This window comes from Eschrichtius robustus, chromosome 3, assembly GCF_028021215.1.
Source record: "Eschrichtius robustus isolate mEscRob2 chromosome 3, mEscRob2.pri, whole genome shotgun sequence".
NCBI classification, from domain to species: Eukaryota; Metazoa; Chordata; class Mammalia; order Artiodactyla; family Eschrichtiidae; genus Eschrichtius; species Eschrichtius robustus.
The window spans coordinates 174,141,218-174,159,354 of record NC_090826.1 but is presented as its reverse complement, the minus strand read 5'-3'; the positions used below and the strand labels follow the sequence as shown (position 1 = coordinate 174,159,354).

The 18,137-nt window shown below is 37.4% G+C and overlaps 1 protein-coding gene across 3 annotated transcripts in view; it reads right to left on the bottom strand.

Annotated features, from left to right (window-relative positions):
• Window positions 1-4,314: 4,314 nt before the first annotated feature.
• Window positions 4,315-18,137, bottom strand: part of ESRRG (estrogen related receptor gamma) — a 478,332-nt gene continuing 464,509 nt past the window's right edge. For all 3 annotated transcript variants that reach the window (XM_068538547.1, XM_068538545.1, XM_068538546.1), the window contains 2 exons: window positions 17,129-17,398; window positions 4,315-4,716 (listed from right to left, as the gene is read on the bottom strand). In XM_068538547.1, coding sequence (XP_068394648.1) covers window positions 4,472-4,716; window positions 17,129-17,398 — 515 coding nt within the window. In that variant the 3' untranslated portion in view covers window positions 4,315-4,471. The remainder of the gene's footprint in view (window positions 4,717-17,128; window positions 17,399-18,137) is intronic.

The window sequence follows — 18,137 nt, the reverse complement described above, 5'->3', positions numbered from 1 at the left end:
CCACCTCGGAAAGGTGAGAAACACAGTGGGCAAACACAATGACAGGATGCTGTCCGGATAGGCAGAGAAGCCAAGAAAGCACATATTAGCACCTTGCTGATGGCTCCAGGAGGGGCCCGTGGAAGAATAGCTGACCCTGAGCAGCAAGGGCCCTCACCTCTCCCAGCAAAAAAGCCAAGGGGAAGCCACTTGCTGTCAGCAGTGTTGTTTAACCCTCCTGAGTTCCAAGAGAGCTCCCCGTCCTCAGGCTCACCGATCTAGAAGCTCTGCTGCTGCCCTGTTGAGGAAATCCTGCTGGCCACTCCGCTCAGCGCTGCTCCGCGGACTCTGCAGCTCAGCTGGCTGCCAAGCTCAGAGCCAGCGCCTGATTTAATTGTGGATGGAGGGAAATAATAGGTATCTCTAGCAGATTTTAATAGGATCTTAAAATAGGGGGAAAGTTTTCTGTTATGACATTGACATAGAGGCGACAATTTGGAGTAATGCAGAATGATGTGGAGATGCTTTAAGATTAAATAAGAGCTATATAAAGGCTTGTCAGAATGAATTCTAATGTGCCTGAGACACTTTGCATACTCTTAAATATGCAAAATGTCTCTTGGCACCCTAGAATTCATTCTGACAAGCCTTTATATAGCTCTTCTTTAACCTCCCACTTTATTTTTAGGGAACAGGTACTCAGATACTCTTTGAATGCAAGCAACAAAGGGCAGTGTTTACTGATTTGGTTCTTTAGTGGGGGAGGGAGCGTGAAAAAAGAAAACACCATACAAAAGAGCAATCAAAAGTGGAAGCATGTTTAATATTGCTCTACCGTCATCCTGAAAGGCATAATAATTTGAGTTACACATCTGAACTGATTGGAGTTACAGAATCATATCTCCCTTTTGCATTTAACAATATATACAATATAAAATAAATACATTTACACAAATGGACATTTGCTGGAGCACACAGTATGGTACACATCACAAAAATATACAATTGATTGCTTTACAGATGTGAAGCCCATCTACAGCTATAGACAAGGTTTTATTATTATTATTCTTTTTACTACTGGCTATAATGCAACTCCTGGATTATTATAAGCAGTTAAAATTTTTTTTGTCCTTTTACGATCTTTGCACATAAGACTGCCATAAAATGTTTTCCTAGGCAGGTAAACAGAGACGCTTAAATAATTAAAATACAATCACCAACACTCATTTTCTCTTCTATAAGAAAAATAGCAGTTTTAAATTTTTTATATCTTTTATGTTATCATTTAAATGCAAAATAGTGGAATAAATACAACAATCTGATCTGATCAAAACACAAGTGTAACTACAGGTAGTCACACAATCATATTGCTTTAAATAAGAACAAAACTAAAAGAAGCAAAATTACAATTAAAATCATACGGCTAAAACATACACCTTGATAACTTTCCAATACTTCACATTAAGTAAATGGTCTTGCTTGAAACTTGAAAAACTTACCTCAAGCGAGGTTTAAGATGAAGCATTTACCCTAAAGCCCGTGCAGTTCTTTTAGATCTAAATTTTAGTTGTGTTTCCTATTTGTGAGATACTTGTTCTCTTGCAATGCTGAGAGTCAATTACACTGAAAACTAAAAATTGTTCTTCGTTCTTTTTAATCTCTCCAGCTTGCGTTTTCAGTTGGTTGGCTTTTACTCCTGAAGCCCAAGTACTTTAATGTGATACAGTGAAAACAATATATATATTGTATATATTTTATTTATATATATAGTGTGGTTGAATAGTAGTAACTTAAACCCTGCACAAACTGTCTGGAAAATAATCTTTTTTAAACACTTACATATATAAATAATCTTAGAGAATCAGCACCTTTTTTTTTTCCCCAGGAGTTGTATTTTCCGTTGTTATTTTTCAAGGGATGTGCCAATTTCTGAACTCCTATCACAGCTATAAATTTCAAGTTATTGACCATCTGAATGAATTGCTAATGATGATTTATCTAGAATCACACTACAGTCACTTCTCTACTGAGAAACCACAATCTACAATTATAGTCCCATATAGCTAATGATAGATACACAGTATTCCTAGCACTGGGTTGATGAAACATCAACCCAAGGTATTTTGTTTAAAGCACACAAAGTAGCAATAGTTTTGGAAACGTGTCCGCACCAAAAAGTTTCGCAACAACACAGAGTGAGTTTATAACAACATCTGAGAGATGATTGAGTGAAAGCCATATATACAGCATTTAAAAATTAGACTTATCTATATTCTTGAAATATTCAAAGTTTTATTTCTAAGCTATACATTGGTATTCTATAATAAACCATTAGAGAAATTATTCCTTGTTTTGAAAATATCATTATGATTTTGATGTGTATCTGTTCATAATGAATACTTGTTTGGAGTTTCAATCTCTTAATTATTATTAGGAAGAACCTTATTAATGGTAAGGAATAGAATATACTACTGTAGTCTCCTGAGGAATTGTACATCCAATATTGTCTCTAATTCTACCCTGTGTCTAAAAGCACACACCACAAGAATCCAAACACCACAAGAACAAGACAACAGTCTTTGAATGCAACATAAAATTCAGAAAAGCACAGCAAACATGAAACATTGAAAAGCTGAACTACATTTCTTTTGTTTGTTAGGATTACAATTTTAATTACATCTGTGTACATAGAATAAGACTGTTCACATAATACAGGGAGCAGCTACTAACACTGGTCCATTGGTATAGCATTTGATGGAGGTTACTGTTTATTGGTTATTCAGCGATTGTAGATTTCGGGGGTATCTAATTGATTTCTTCATTAGATTACACCTCTTAACAGTCTGGGACCTGACTGACTTTCTTGCTGTGACAATACTGGTTGAAAAGCACATAGATTGGCTTAGCTCTTGGTAAAAACTGCAGATTAATTTAGACAAACATTCCTAAATGAATCAACCCATAGAGATTAGGTTTTAGAATTTGGTCAGGCGTCTGCTGTCTTTGATGATTTTTTTTTTTTTTTTTTTTTCAAATTCTGGCATTTGCCTTATTGCCTCTTAGGTGAATACTGGCTCACAGCTCCTTCTGAGAAAAGGTCTGTAACTCTGCAAACAGGCAGTAACTCATTCCTAACCACCGTGGCAGCTAGAAATCCTATGGCACCTGGACCTCCCAGGTAGAGAGGTGCACTCCTGATCATTCTACGGATCTGTATTCCATGTGTAGTGCTTATATATGTGACTACTCAGAGTCACTGCAGGTGTAATCTAATCCTTTGTGTCAGTGAACATTTAGGTAAACTGGAGCTCATGTTAAGAAATTGATGTTTGGGACCAGACTGGCACACAACATAAATTGCATCCGTGATAATATGCACCTTCCCTTCAACTATTGCTTGAGTTAAGTTAAATTCCCATATTAATAAATGGCTGAAAAGTGGTAAAGCTGGTACAAAAAAATCTCCATTTGTAAGAAGAAATGAAACATTTTTTTAAAAATCTTCCTTCAGGATTCATTTGTCCTTCATTATTGTTCATAATTGTTCAAAGCCAGCACAAAATTGCAGTATTCTTATTTCTCTTTAGTATTGCATGAATGAATAAAGCTTAAACTATTCCCTGAAAAAGTTACATAGTCGCTAAACTAACAAATACCTGGAAGACTTGAAAAAACAATTAAGGAATCAAATGGCTGTAACTGATCTAGATGGAAAAGCAATGATAAGAAGCAGCCGATGCAACGTTGCTTAAGTCGTCTAATTAGAGGCTGCTCCCGTGGAATCTAATACTGCACTCAGTCAATTTGTGTATGTTGCACTGTACTCTTAGGTACCGCGGTTCTCTCTCTTTGATTCCTTAGTCATTGGGGATGTTATGGTTCACAAGAAGTTCACTGGTATCCATATTATGGATCTCCATTGGCAGGGCTGGCTTCCATCACTCTCCAATTCGAGACTTCTTTTAAAAGTTCAGCAGCAGAAGGAAGGAAGGAAGGAAGGAAGGAGGAAGGGAGGGAGGGAAAGAAAAAGAAAGGAAAAGCAGCAACATTTTCTTATAACCAGAGCTATTAAAATTTAAAAGAAAGGGGAAGAATGAGAAAAAGAGGGAGGAAAGTAGAAGAAGAAAGGAAGGAGGGCGGGAGGGAAGGAAGGAAGGAAGGAAGGAAGGAAGGAAGAAAGGAGAGGAGAGAGTGGGGAACCAGCCATGAAGGAAGCAAGAAACGAAGGAGAAAGAGAATAGGGCGGGAGAAAAAAAAAAAAAAAAAGAGCAAAAGAAACGGAGAAAAGATGAGATTAAGGTAGAAAAAAACTCATCAGGAGGATACAGAGGAATCTGAAAGCTGCTTCATAGTCTTGCTGCTAAATGATCAGTGCAGTCTTACTTGATTTTTGATGTTGTTAACTAAACTCTAAGTTTTTTTTTGACATCACTCTTGGGTTTATTTTTCCCTTTTTCGGCGTGCAGGATAGGATGCCCGGGGAAGCTTTTAGTCAGACCTTGGCCTCCAGCATTTCCAAAAAAAGTTTGTGCATGGGGACTTTGCCTTCCAGTTTGATGTTGTAGAAATGCTGCACGGCCTTGGTAGAGGTCTGCCTCAGGAGCGGCAGTGTCATCAGCAACTTGCCAGCCCTGCGAGGGTCCTCCATGTGCTGGCCGGCCTCGTAATCCTGCAAGGCCTCATGTAAGACATCCTGAAGCTTCTGAACGGCTTCGACATCTTCTATGTGCATGGAGTCTGTACAAGGCCAAAAAGATAAACAATATTAACAACAATAAAAAATACGTTGATTCGAGTTATGAAACTCAAATCTTATTACTGAACTTCTCTACGCTGTGATTCGTTCAGAGACTCTCACATTTCCAAAATCTCCATTTTATTTTTCTAAATGTCACTGCAGTAGATAATTTACAATACTGGCTTAGAACATGGGAGTTACTACAAAAAGCCTTTATTTAAAACATGTGGGTTTCTTTCCTCCTGAGACTGAGCAAGTGAACACTTTAACAGATAACGTTCTTGGCTGTCTTATTCACTATCTCATTTGTGTATTTATTCATTCATTCAATTATAAAAGGCCATCTATTAAAAAATTATTCTATGTAACGTTGTCTAAAATTCAGACCTTGTGCTCAAAAAGCCCATATGTCCCAAAAGGGAAAAAAAAAGTTGATAACCAAAATTTTAAGAACTCCATGTAAACACACCGAACCTAACACTATGCTCAGTTGTAGACTGTACAGAAATCACAATACGTTGCTCATCTTTTTAGGATTTTTAGTGTACTCTTAACAGTTCATTAAAACATCCTGACATAGCCTGCTTCTCTGCAGACTTTAGATTAATGAATTCTAAAATACTTTTCACATTTGTGAAGGTGAACTTCTCCCTTAAGTGACTAATTTAAAAATCTAATTCAGTCAAGCAAGGAAAGGGTTAACAGGGTTGCCACAATTATTCTTGCGAGAAATGTGAGATGTGGGGGAAAAAAATAAAAGTTACAGTTCCAGCGCTAAAACAGACACTTAATTATATACAAGTTTGAATCATTTAGCACGTTTTATTGATTCTGATGACAGTTTATCTGTTAATTACACATAACGGCGTCTTTGGGGGATTCTTCATGTTTAATAATTCTAGTTCTCTGAGAATGCAGAGCTCTGAGATATATGTACCTAGCCTAATCTTTCATATCATTCAAATATCCATATCAGATCACATGCCCAAAAAGAGAGAGGAAATGTAATTGAAAATCAAGTAGCTAAACATATGATAAAAAAATTACGGCAAGGTACTTAAAAGATCAATGGCTATAACCAATAAAGGTTTTTAAAACTTCTTCATATTTTCTTTACTGCTTTTTTTTTTTTTTACATTGTCATTTTAAAATCGTTTCATCACATCATTGGCGAATTGACCACGATTTACATGAGGTGGTTAATAACACATTTCTTTAAAAGAGTTTTGAATAGTCTGGAATATAGTTGCTTATAAGGGTTTTACTGCTCAAGACTCGATTCCTGCCTGGTGAAGCCAAAAGAAGGAATTCTTCTAGGTGGGAAACGTTGACAGTGGTGTCCTGGAGTGGAACTCCAGACATTCTCCAGCATGAACCCTGGCCTTTCCGATGGGCTGTTTCTACCTAGGCTTTCCTGCAATCTGGTGCCTTTCAGCATAGCAATTCCAACCACTTCCTGTGTGTCTTCTCTGAGAAACAAGCACACGGAATTTCCAAAGTTGTTTAAGGGGGCGGTAATGAAAATGACAAAAAAAACAGTCATGGAGGTGACAACAGCATGCTCTGATATGTTTTATTTCTATGTTTGCACTTAAATACTGTCAGGAGAAAATGGTGGGCATGGACACACACTAACGGTGAGTGCTTAGATACACAGAAGATTGACCTTTGTACCTAAGGGAACTGGGATGAGGTGGCCTCACCCAGCCTATCTGGGGACTAAACGTTAACACTCTAAGTGAAAACAGTGGGGAAGAAATGGATGAGGTAAAAAGGAACTGCACTCTTTACAGACACAATTAAAACAAAATAGCGGTTTTCCAAACAGATTGATTTTTTTATAAAGCAGAATAAATATACTGATTAAAAAAAGCAGAATAGGGACTTCCCTGGCCGTCCAGTGGTTAAGACTCTGCGCTTCCACTGCAGGAGGTACGGGTTTGATCCCTGGTCAGGGAACTAAGACCCCGCATGCCGCGCAGTGTGGACAAAAAATTTAAGAAAAAAAAAGAAAAAGGGCTTCCTCGGTGGCGCAGTGGTTGAGAATCTGCCTGCTAATGCAGGGGACACGGGCTCGAGCCCTGGTCTGGGAAGATCCCACATGCCGCGGAGCAACTAGGCCCGTGAGCCACAATTACTGAGCCTGCGCGTCTGGAGCCTGTGCTCCGCAACAAGAGAGGCCGCGATAGTGAGAGGCCCGCGCACCGCGATGAAGAGTGGGCCCCGCTTGCCGCAACTGGAGAAAGTCCTCGCACAGAAACGAAGACCCAACACAGCCATAAATAAATAAATAATTAATTTAAAAAAAAAAAGATAAAAAGAAAAGAAATTTTAAAAAGCAGAATAAATATAATAAATATACCATTTCTTAAGCACCTGTTTTGGGTGAGGCCTGTGATAAGCACTTTATGAACATTGCCTCATTCATCTCCCAACAGCCCTGCAAGGCAGGCGGCTACTAGTGAGTTTCAGGGTAGGCTTACACTCTGGTGTCTTTAAATCAAAATGTGCTGCCAGAATTTATAACACCGGACATGGCATTTCCTTTTTTTTTTTTTAAAGAGCTGAAATCGTCCTCTTAAGCTCATCTCATTCAACTTTGCGTCTTCAGCAAGAATCTTCTCTACAACATTTCTAATAAAGACATTGCCAGTTACATGGAGAGCATTCTACTTAACAAGGGACAGAACTAATTGTTAGAAGTGTCTTCTTCATATTTTCCCAAATCTGCCTCTAACTTCCATCCTTTGGTCCTGGTTCTAACTACTGAAACAATACAGGATAAATTTCCTTCTTCGACATGGCAGATCTTTAAATGCTTGAAGTACGGTCACCTCAGCCCCGACTCCAAGTCTTGCCTTCCCCACTGATCTTGCCTGGCGGGAGATATATTATAGGATGTCACAGGAAATGAGGCGAGAACAAATAGCAGAGAGATATGCTCACAAACAGCAATTAAGACTTCAAACTATTCTTTAAAGGCGGTGATTTAGCTTGAGAGATTTAAAAATGATTTAATCAAATTACTATGATAATTTAACTTCCCATTTACAGAAAAGATTCTAACTCATTTTAGCTTTACCCATTCTCGGAGCTGCTAATACTTTAAATGCAAACTCACTAAATCTGAACTATTTAATTAGACCATGATTCAGCTGGCAGACTGCTGAAGAAAATATTAATCTCCATTAAGGATCCTAGTTCAAGTTCTGGCTCTGTGGCTTTAATCTCTGTTTTGTTCTTTGGGCTAAATTTATACATTTATGCAAAGCTCAATAGAACTGGCATTACTTTATATAATTATTTAACTCTAGTTGTTGGTACTGGGTTTTGGGTTTTTTTTTAACTTTATGTTTTAAAGGAAATTTTCCCAGTATTTGTGCTAATGGGAACCAGCTAAACTTAATAATGGAAATCACAGGTTTATAAACTAACCAGACAGTGCAAAGCTGAACATTAAAAACACCGAGTGAGTTGTTAAAAAAAAAAACAACTAGGATTTCTGGGTCCAAGCCCAGACCTATTAAATCAGAAAATTGGAGCTGGATGCAGGACATCAGTATTTTTTAAAATCTAGGTGATCCTACGGCCAAGCCAGGGTTAAGAATCACTAAACTAGACAATAAGACAAACAAATGCTATTCTAAAATGATCAAGATTCCAAAAGAGTACCAAAGTTCCAATGATACGTATAGTGTCACCCATATATTAAGTTTCAACATCTAATAATAAAATAGAACCCTTTTGTTAAATTCCAATATTTTCCTCCATGAAGTACGACCCTAAAGGGACATGTCTAGCTCAGATCATTTACTCTGGGAAGACAGCTAAATATCCCTACACCAATAGCCACAAAACTCAGTGAGACTTAGAGCCGTTGCAAAAGAAGATTTTGTTTTTACTTCTTACCTGGAATAAGGCACTGCCCTTCTCTATGGTAAAATTATCCATTACTGTGGCATTAGGTAAAGCTACTCCAGAATGCCCACGCTCTGTTTAGGAACTGTCTTCAGGACTTGTAGCTCGTTCTTGGCACTATTTTCTCAATGATGCCAAATCTTATTTTGAGGACGGAATTGAATATTAGACATAAATAAAGCATATTCAGAGTCAAATCTGGTACATATTATAAACCAACACTCAGAGCAACCTTTTCTGTGGAACACAGATGTTGATTTTCTTTAGTGTTAGTAAGCTGCCTACATGAAGAGGGGCAGTAACGATACAGCCGACGTGACTCTAATCACCAAAGGAATGAAACACAATATGATGAAAAAGACAGAGAAGTAAGCAAAAGTCTATTTTCTAAAAGATAATTTGTGTCTCCACATTTTTATATACAATTATAAGGAGTCTAAAAAAGTGATCTTCTCAGTTACAATCAGCTGAGATACCGAAGAACCCTGGTTGACTGCCATGGCACAATGGCTCTTGATTAACATAGATAATCAAACTTAAAGTTTTCAGAAAGATGCCAATCATAAAGTTTTGATTAAAAATCAGTAAACTGTATTCCAGGAAGATGGCAGTGGTGGCAGCAAAAACTTTTAATCTCTCCAAATCTGCACATAAAAGAACAGAGCAACTAGATGGCAAAATTAAAAATCCATAGAAAACACTTACCAAAAAACTAAGTAACAAGATACCCCCAAAAGACACACACACACACACACACACACACACACACACACAATCAGGATTATAGTGTGTGTGTCTGCGTTCTTAGCTCTGTTCCACTGAAGGGGTTCAGGAAGGATGACCAACCCAGGAACGCAGTAATCGGTACCAGTAGCACCCAAGTTGTAATCAGATTCCAGGCCCCAATCAGGAAATATTTAGGATGAATATGAACACCTTGTCAGAATAAATAGGAAGGAGAGTATCTACAACTACTACGTCATTCAAAAAGATTCCAGACGCTGAGCTGAAGAGGTTCCCGCTGACCCAAATGGGACAATTTAAACTTTAAAAAGAATTACAATTACAATTGATTGAAATCCATTGATTATGTTTAAATACATGCCTTTATAATGACATTAAAAAAAGATAGGGTGCCGATTCCTTATCTTGAAAACTGGTGAATAAACAGAAATAATCAAGCATTTATCCCACATTTCCCATTCAGTCTGTATCACTGGTAACTAAATAAGAGAGAAGAGAAAGCATCTCTGGGTATAAGTATCCCAACTACTGAATGAAAAAAGAAAGGTTAAAATTACAAATCATCACGGATTTAAGGAATGAGCACCAATGGCTGCTAACATCACAAAAAGCGAGACAACCAGACATTATATGTCTCCCAAAGAACAGCACCCGACCCGTAGGTCTAGAAACTGAATCTGATTCAGCCCTTTGGATCCAGTTGCTGGTTTGCACAAGACGCAAAGGGCAGAGAAACATGATGAGTTGCCCCTAGAGGATATAAACTGCAAAGTCCACACTCTGGGGAACTGTGCAGGGCAAATGACCTGGCTTTTGCAATAGATAAACTATAAGAACACAAAAACTTAAAGAGGAACTTTTAGATTAAAGGAGGCTTTAAAAATCCATTAGGAGAAAACAATGTTTTTTAAAGGGCAAGATTAAACTATCGTGTCTGGGGATACACATTTAGTAACAAAACCATTATAAAACATACGGAAGTGATGACTGTAAAAGTCAGGACAGGATAGGGGTTACTTTTGTGAGAAGGGAAGGGAGAGCGACTGGGACAGATGCAAAGTTCTATTTCTTGACCTTGCTTATATATTCATTGCGGTAGGCAGCAAAACGGTCCCAAAGATATCTGGATAGTCCAACCCTGCAACCTAAATGTTACCTTGTATGGCAAAATGGACTTTGCAGCTGTGATTTAGGATCTTGATATGGGAACAGTATCCTAGATTATCCAGGTGGGCCTTCAGTGAAATCAAAAGTGTCCTTATAAGAGGGAGGAAAAGGAAGAAGAAGGCAGTGTCGCCAATGAAGCAAAATGGTACAGGGCTGGCTCTGAAGAGGCAGGAAGGTGCCACGAGCCAAGGAATGCAAGGAACACCACAGTAGAAGCTGGAAAAGGCCAGGTATCAGATTCTCCCCTAGAGCCTCCAGAGGGAGAGTGGCCCTGTCCACACCTTCTCATGAACCTGGTGAAACTGATCATGGACCACTGACCTCCTGAACTGCAGGAGAATAAATAAGCGTGGTTTAGAGCCACCAAGAGGTGGTGATTTGTTAGAGGAACTAATACACTTATTAAGTCACACATTTCTTTTTGTATGTGTGTGTGTTTTACATTAAAATGGTGAGAGAGCTAGAGAGAGAGGTAGTGAGAAACTTGATGAAAAGGTCCCTTCTAGAAAGTAGTGAGTTGAGCAGAATTCCTATCAAGACTACAGAAACACTTGTCAGAAACACCAAGGAAGCTGTTCATATATCAAGTAGAGTGTTGGCTCATAAAACCTTTTAGGTCTTTTCTAACCCAGAGAAGTTATAATTCTAATATTGGAAATAGACATAATAATTCTGATTTTGTGCCTAACCATGGTGAGAAGAACAGGACTTCTGATTTTACAGCTTTCCATTGAGACACACATTTTTTTTTTTGGAGGCCTGTTTTCCTCATTTCTTGCTCCGGCTATCAAGTCTGCTTTCTCTTACATTTACATCAATCACACAAGTCACTCTCCTACTGTATTTATATAAAATGTTGAATCACAGAAAACCCTTGTGGCCCATAGTTTCTTTCCTCCAGGCTTCCCTCTCGAATCCCAAATTATTGTTGTTTGTTCTGTTTACCTCACATAATTTCCCTGCTAGGTCTTTTCTATTACGCTGCAAGAACTCAAGGCCTTCCCTCTCCCTCCAGTATCTTACACTTTTCTAGAACTTTCTAACTCCTGTTACTAGAAGTGATAAAGACAATGACACCCAAGAAGTGAATCTTGATACCACCTTGGGTGGTAAATATTTCAACCTTTCACAACATCCTAAATGCTCTGTACCATGCCAATGACCTTTTATAACAGATTGCTCATTATCTTAAGACCTATACATGAAAATGGTGCTATATTATGTCAACTCCTAGAAGTAAAGCAACTATAGAGGATTTTATGTGCTTATAATGCAGGATGGAAGCACAGAGACACTTGTAGCAAATATTTCCCATGTTATATAAAGGCATAGTGATCATTGAGCATGCTAAGAAACATTCAGGAACCAGCCTTATTTTCTACATAAAATTTTGAAATATCACAGTGTGCATGAAATGTAAGGGCTGCATTAAATTAAAAAACAATCTACTTCCCAGACATATTATCTAAAATAAAATTAAAATAATTCAAGCAGTGATGACTGATATGGGCATAAACCAAAGAGAAGCAGACTAGGAGATGGAAAGGCATAATTCTGACTTCTTATTTATCTTATAGAACAAGATACTGGTTTGGGTAAAAGTTAAGAATAAATTTCTACCTGCCACAAAGGACCTATCCATATTCATTTCTTACAAAATGCTATAAGCTGGTAAACATTTTGTTTTCGATTCTTTTTGTCACTTTCCTGAGTGGTTTTATACCACTATAGCTCCACGAAGACAGCAAGATAAAGGAACTGGGGACAAAATTCTAAACTAAACTTAAAATACTAATTTAGGGTGGCAGATGTGAAATTGCACTGGCTAGCATCTTATTCATTGACCCTTTTAAAGACATGGTATACACGTATTTGTGAAATAGAAATATTAATAGCTTATTGATAGCAAGGGCCTGAGGGTCCAACCCTCTGTCTCAAAGCAGCCACACATCTTTATCAGCTCACTTCCATTACCTGTAAAATGATACTGGATATGTCTACCCAAACAGGCATGCTGTGGAAATCAAAAGAGATTCCCCAGCAGAGGCTAAAAACTATAACAGAAATGTCTACAGAAAGATTCTAAAAAGGGATAATCTCTTGACCAATAGCTAAAACTATCTCCTGAGTATCAAATCAGCAAACTCAGTCAAAATTTCAGTAAAATTGTTTGAGGGCCCAGTAGATACTAAAGAACTGAAGAGGTGTTTTTACTTTTATACTAGTTGTTTAGATCCGTGAAGATGTTAATATTTCTATATTACCAATTTAGCACAAACACACACACCACACACAAAATATATGACCAAGCCACACGCAAAATATAAGACCAAACTCACCACCCTCTCTTAAAAGTAACTGAGATTAAAATTTTAGGCCAGTTAGATGTTAGATGTTATTGAATTCATCTGCCTCATTTTACAGAGAAGAAAACAGTTACGTGGATAAACGATGCATTCTCTAAGGAGGTGAAATTTGGACTTGGAGAGTAGAAAAAACCCTCTCTTTTTAGGTAAAATTCACACATACGCAGTACATAAACAGATGCAGTGTATATCTGTGATATTAATACTTCATTGGGGACCTATTAGGAAAAACATATCGAAAAAGCCTACCCTAAGAGGAGAGAGAATGAAATAAGATTGAGAACCACTAGTCCAAACTTGTATGAGGGTCCAAATATGCTGATTAAATACGGCCCCCATTCCACTCCCCGACAGAAATCATAGACTTTTTAATCCCTTGAAATTACACCACATTCTGCACATATATCATTCGTCCTTGAGAACAAAATACTGTCATGAGATGAGGATAATTACTGATGATTTAAAATTGATGACCAAAATATTATTTGCAGCTTTATATCAATAGATGCTATTACTCCAGAGGTACTATGCAGAAGTAAAAAGAAAACTCAACTTAAATATGTAGAATTCTATTTATTCTCACATGGGCTGGGCTCACAGGGCTCTAGGTTGGGGGTGGGTCTGGGATGGCAGCAGTCGGGTTGTGAGGGGCAGCTATGGAGTTGAAGGTCTTGTGACTTAAGCCAAAGAGAATGATCGGACTAAAAGCGATTCTTAATCTTAAACTGCTTTTAATCTTCCACTATGTAAAGGTGAGTATATTACCTTGGGGCCAGTGATAATAGTTTCAAACAAATTTTAGACATAAGAATCAATAGAACCAATTGAGAGAATAGAATCACGTGCTATAATCTTACCCAAAATGCTGGCAGTAATATTTCACTATATTTTCCCATAAAGACATAAAATTAATTCTAGAATCAGAGAATTCCCCAAATGGAAAGAATTCTAGAGATTAGTCTAAACCTCTTGGTGTACGTGTGGGAAAGCCGGGGCCTTACGATGACAATGTTAAAATTGTGACCTAGATTTTCCTCTTTAAATTCAGTCCCACAGAGATGTATCGGGGATGCAGTATTTCTCAAAAGGCTGTTGGCACTCCAAAATAGAGAATATGTAGTTTAAGTGAGTCAGTTAGTTTCTTACCTTCAAAAATCAGTGGAACAATTATTTAGGGTTTTCAAAGATCTGAATGTGATAATTATAGTATTAGCTCATGATATATTGGTTTTTTTGGCTATGTACCTGAAGATAGGGAATACACTTCCAATGGCTTTCTGGTGTTATAAATATTCCTGAATTCATATGTGACAGAAACATAGCTACAAAAAATATGACAGCCATTATCTGGAAGCCAATTCCCTGTTTCCCAAGCATAAGCACAACATTTATAATTATTGAATAAAGACAGATGTTTAAAATAAGCTGAAATTTAGATTAATGAGACAATGGTTGTTTACACCTACAGCCATACGGGGAACGCTGATAATAATTCACAAAAAGCAATTTGAGACACGAAAGATATAAAACACACTGGCTTCATTTTAAAAATAATTAACCAAGTAAATGTTTTACATTAGAATCACTATATGATTTCCAAATAAAAATTATTCCCAAACCATCACTGCAAAATCTTTCATCTAATTATGAGAGGTACTTATATAAATCACACTAAAGTAATTTTTTTTTCTCCGCCAAAAGTCTCTTATGCTAATCTAAAATTTCTAAATACTAAAAGAAAATCTACAAGCTTTTTGTATGTTTACGAAAAGCATTAAAGTATTTTCACATTGTTGTGTTTGAGCAGCTTAAGAAACACAGGTTCCCGGCAAGATTGAATCTGCAACTTTATTGCTGTCCTCCAAATAACGGTAAGAAAATGGAATAAAATAGCATCATATTGACAGTCTCAAACAAAATGCCTTTCTGAGTGGTTTATCACAAGGTAAAATGGTGGAGCTTGCAGGTTGGCTGGATGAGAGAAAGGCCATATTTATACAGCACAGGAGAGGTGGCACAATTTAGACATTAAAATAGTCCCTGTAGGACTTAGTCATTACTCCTTTATTATGGACTCTGATTCAATTAATTTTCCTTGGTATTGAGACGCTGAAAAAATGTTAGAATTACTTACAGGAGAATTTTGTGAGGTGCAGAAATTTTTAAGAAAAAAAAAATGCTACAGAATACTATGCTAGAAAAAAAGAGAGGGTTTGTTTGACTATTTCTGGCTGTTAATGCAAGAAAAATAAACTGGCTAGTTCTTTAAACTTTTTAATCACCAGTCATTGCTTGAAAGTAGGTCACCTCCTCCGCCTCACAGCAGAGAATGTGGAATACAAATATCTATATATCAAAACATTAATGATTATACTTCTAAACAGCAGCAACAGAAATGCTGCTACTACGTAATTCAGGTAAACTAAATAATAATCCATAGCCATAAAGTATACATCTAACATCCAAAAGTATAGAATTTTAGCAATTTTGATGATAAAGTTTTAGCATTGCTCAGCATTCATGATTAGTTAATAATTCACAAAAAGCAATTTGAGACATGAAAGATATAAAACACACTGGCTTCATTTTAAAAATAATTAACCAAGTAAATGTTTTACATGAGAATCACTATATGATTTCCAAATAAAAATTCTTCCCAAACCATCACTGCAAAATCTTTCATCTAATTACGAGAGGTGCTCTAATGGGAAGTCCATGCAAGCTAATAAATTCTCAGAAAATTTCTATCCCATCTCCCACTTTGGTTTTCCAGAGAGCAGGGCACGGGGTTCCTCAGGGTTTGTGACAATGATGCCATTTGTCATACAGAATCATATTTTACAGTTTCGCAGGGGAGTAAGCGAGAAGTGAATGGTGTTATAAGGAAGAGGGGTACCTTGGCCATTAAAAGTGTGAAATGCTAAATGCCATTATGAAGACAAATAGGAAAGTACAACTTCATTGTTGAAAACAATTCCCCTCCTATCAGTCCAAGGATTCATGCATCAATATTGTAGATGAACTGTTAATTACAAAATCAATTAAAAATTATTTCTAAAAACAGTCACGCGTCCCTGGCTCTCATGGGGGCAATTTGGGCAGAAGGTCTCATCTCACTAGGACCACGCCAAATCACAAAGTCGTCATCCACAAGTAAGCAAAAGCAATCTGGTTTTTCATTTTTCAGCGCGGCTGAGCCCAGTCTGAGATTGATCGTCACATATGGCCCCAGAAAACAAACTGTCAATACCTTGAATGCTGCAGAATTTGAACAAATAGCCGTCCGCCCATTCAAGCCACTCATTGCATCCCATTTAACAGATTTTATTGACAGTTTCCTTCTTGTAATTAAAGGGAAAACTACTGGCCGGCAACCAAGATAAAGTTCAAAGATAGGGTCAAAACAAAAGCAGATGGAGGGGCACGGTGTGACTGTCAATGGTACATAGCATCAGAGCGTGTTATTGACATGCAGGTATCTAAAGATCAGCACGTCATTAAGGAGGGATCTATCCTGGACTTTATGCAAACGCTAAGAGAGACTTAAGACCACAATCAAGCATCAGGAGAGGCACAAAGGGGAAAACAACAAAGCACCAACGATTTTTACTTATCAGAGGTTGCTCCCTATTTTAGTACATTTCAGTTCTCATGTAAAGACCATTTATTCTCATAATTCTTAACCCTTACTGCATAGGTGATACCCTTGAGGGAAATACTCCTTCAGCAGAACTTGACTTTTAGAGAATTCCAGAATGGAAGAAAACAGAGTATTCTCTGATAACCAAAGTGAAAAGCAACACTACATATATTATTCCAATTACAAAATTTGCATTTTGGGGGGGCGGGGGAATGATTTGTATTTGTAACTCACACTTATTTCCACTTGTGCAAACAAGACAAAGGAGCTAATTTGGTCCTGAGTGTCCATTTACACCACTTGCACATGAGTTTTTGCTTTGCCATGGTTCATGTTAGTAAGTGAATTAGGTGGTAGAAGTGTAACAGCTTTTAATAAACAAATAAAATAAAAATAATTCCCTTTAAGTTGATATTTCTTTTCTTCTAACTTTTCACTAGAAAGCTACAATGACTATAATTTTGCTGACTCAAACTTTACAACTGGGTCTAGCAAATCCCTGAAGAAGAAGTTAAGGGAAGGGGTAAAACTGACATATTAGAAAATATAACAACGGGCCATTGTCAATATGCCAACCTGAATTAGCAAGAGCGATTGCTTTGAGGGTGACAAATTCTTCTTTCTCAAGCTTCATGCTCTTGTATTTCTTTACCAGCTGCAGGATAGCATTATTTAGGTCAAGAAGGCCTGCTAATTTGGACTGGTCTTCATCCATTATATAATCGTCTGCATAGACAAGTTCATCCTCAAAGGAAAGAGATCGGTACACGATACCAAGGATCAAAATTTCCATCCAAGCGCTCTGCAGAAGGCTCATCTGGTCCGCCAGGGACAGCGTGGAGAAGCCTGCAAGGGAAGATGGGCAGATAGAGTTACTTTAAAGCCATCATTTCATAATACAACGTTAGTTTCATATGGTAGTCGTCTTCTGCATCAGTGCTCAAAATTATGCTGAGCTTTGATTAGCCACTCTTAAAGTTTCCCCTGATCATTTTGCCAATGGCAAAGTAAAAGTCACAAACCAGCTTCAACTTGTTGGCATTTTCTCAAGGTTTTATAGACACAGCTGAGAGGAATATAATAGAAAAGAAGTAGTTTTGTTTCTTTCACTTGAGAAGAAAATACTGTGTAATCTTGAAATATACTTGATTTCTAGCGGAAGTCTTCACGACTGTCTTACAGGAAGTCAAACTTTCAACTACCTCATCTCTAAAAACTACTATTGATAAACACCATGAAAGTAAAAAACCAAAAGCCTCAAATAAAGGAAAACAAACAATGTAGGCCACACAGTAGAGTGCAATTTGGAACCATTTCTCTGTAATAGTCACAAGCACAGTGAGTATTGAGGATGCTTACACCCAAAAGAGCCTTCTTAACTGGATATTTTGCCCCCCTGATATTTAGCATGAATTCCTGTTTTAAATGGTGATTATTGGTATAAAAGAGGGTAGAATATTTTGCAGCCTGGCCTCCTCACCAAATAGAGAAGCCACAATTCATTCTTGATATTAAGATCCAGTTATTAAGAAAAGTTAAATATGGAGGCAACGAGGTGTGATGGACAGGATATGAGCAGAGCCCT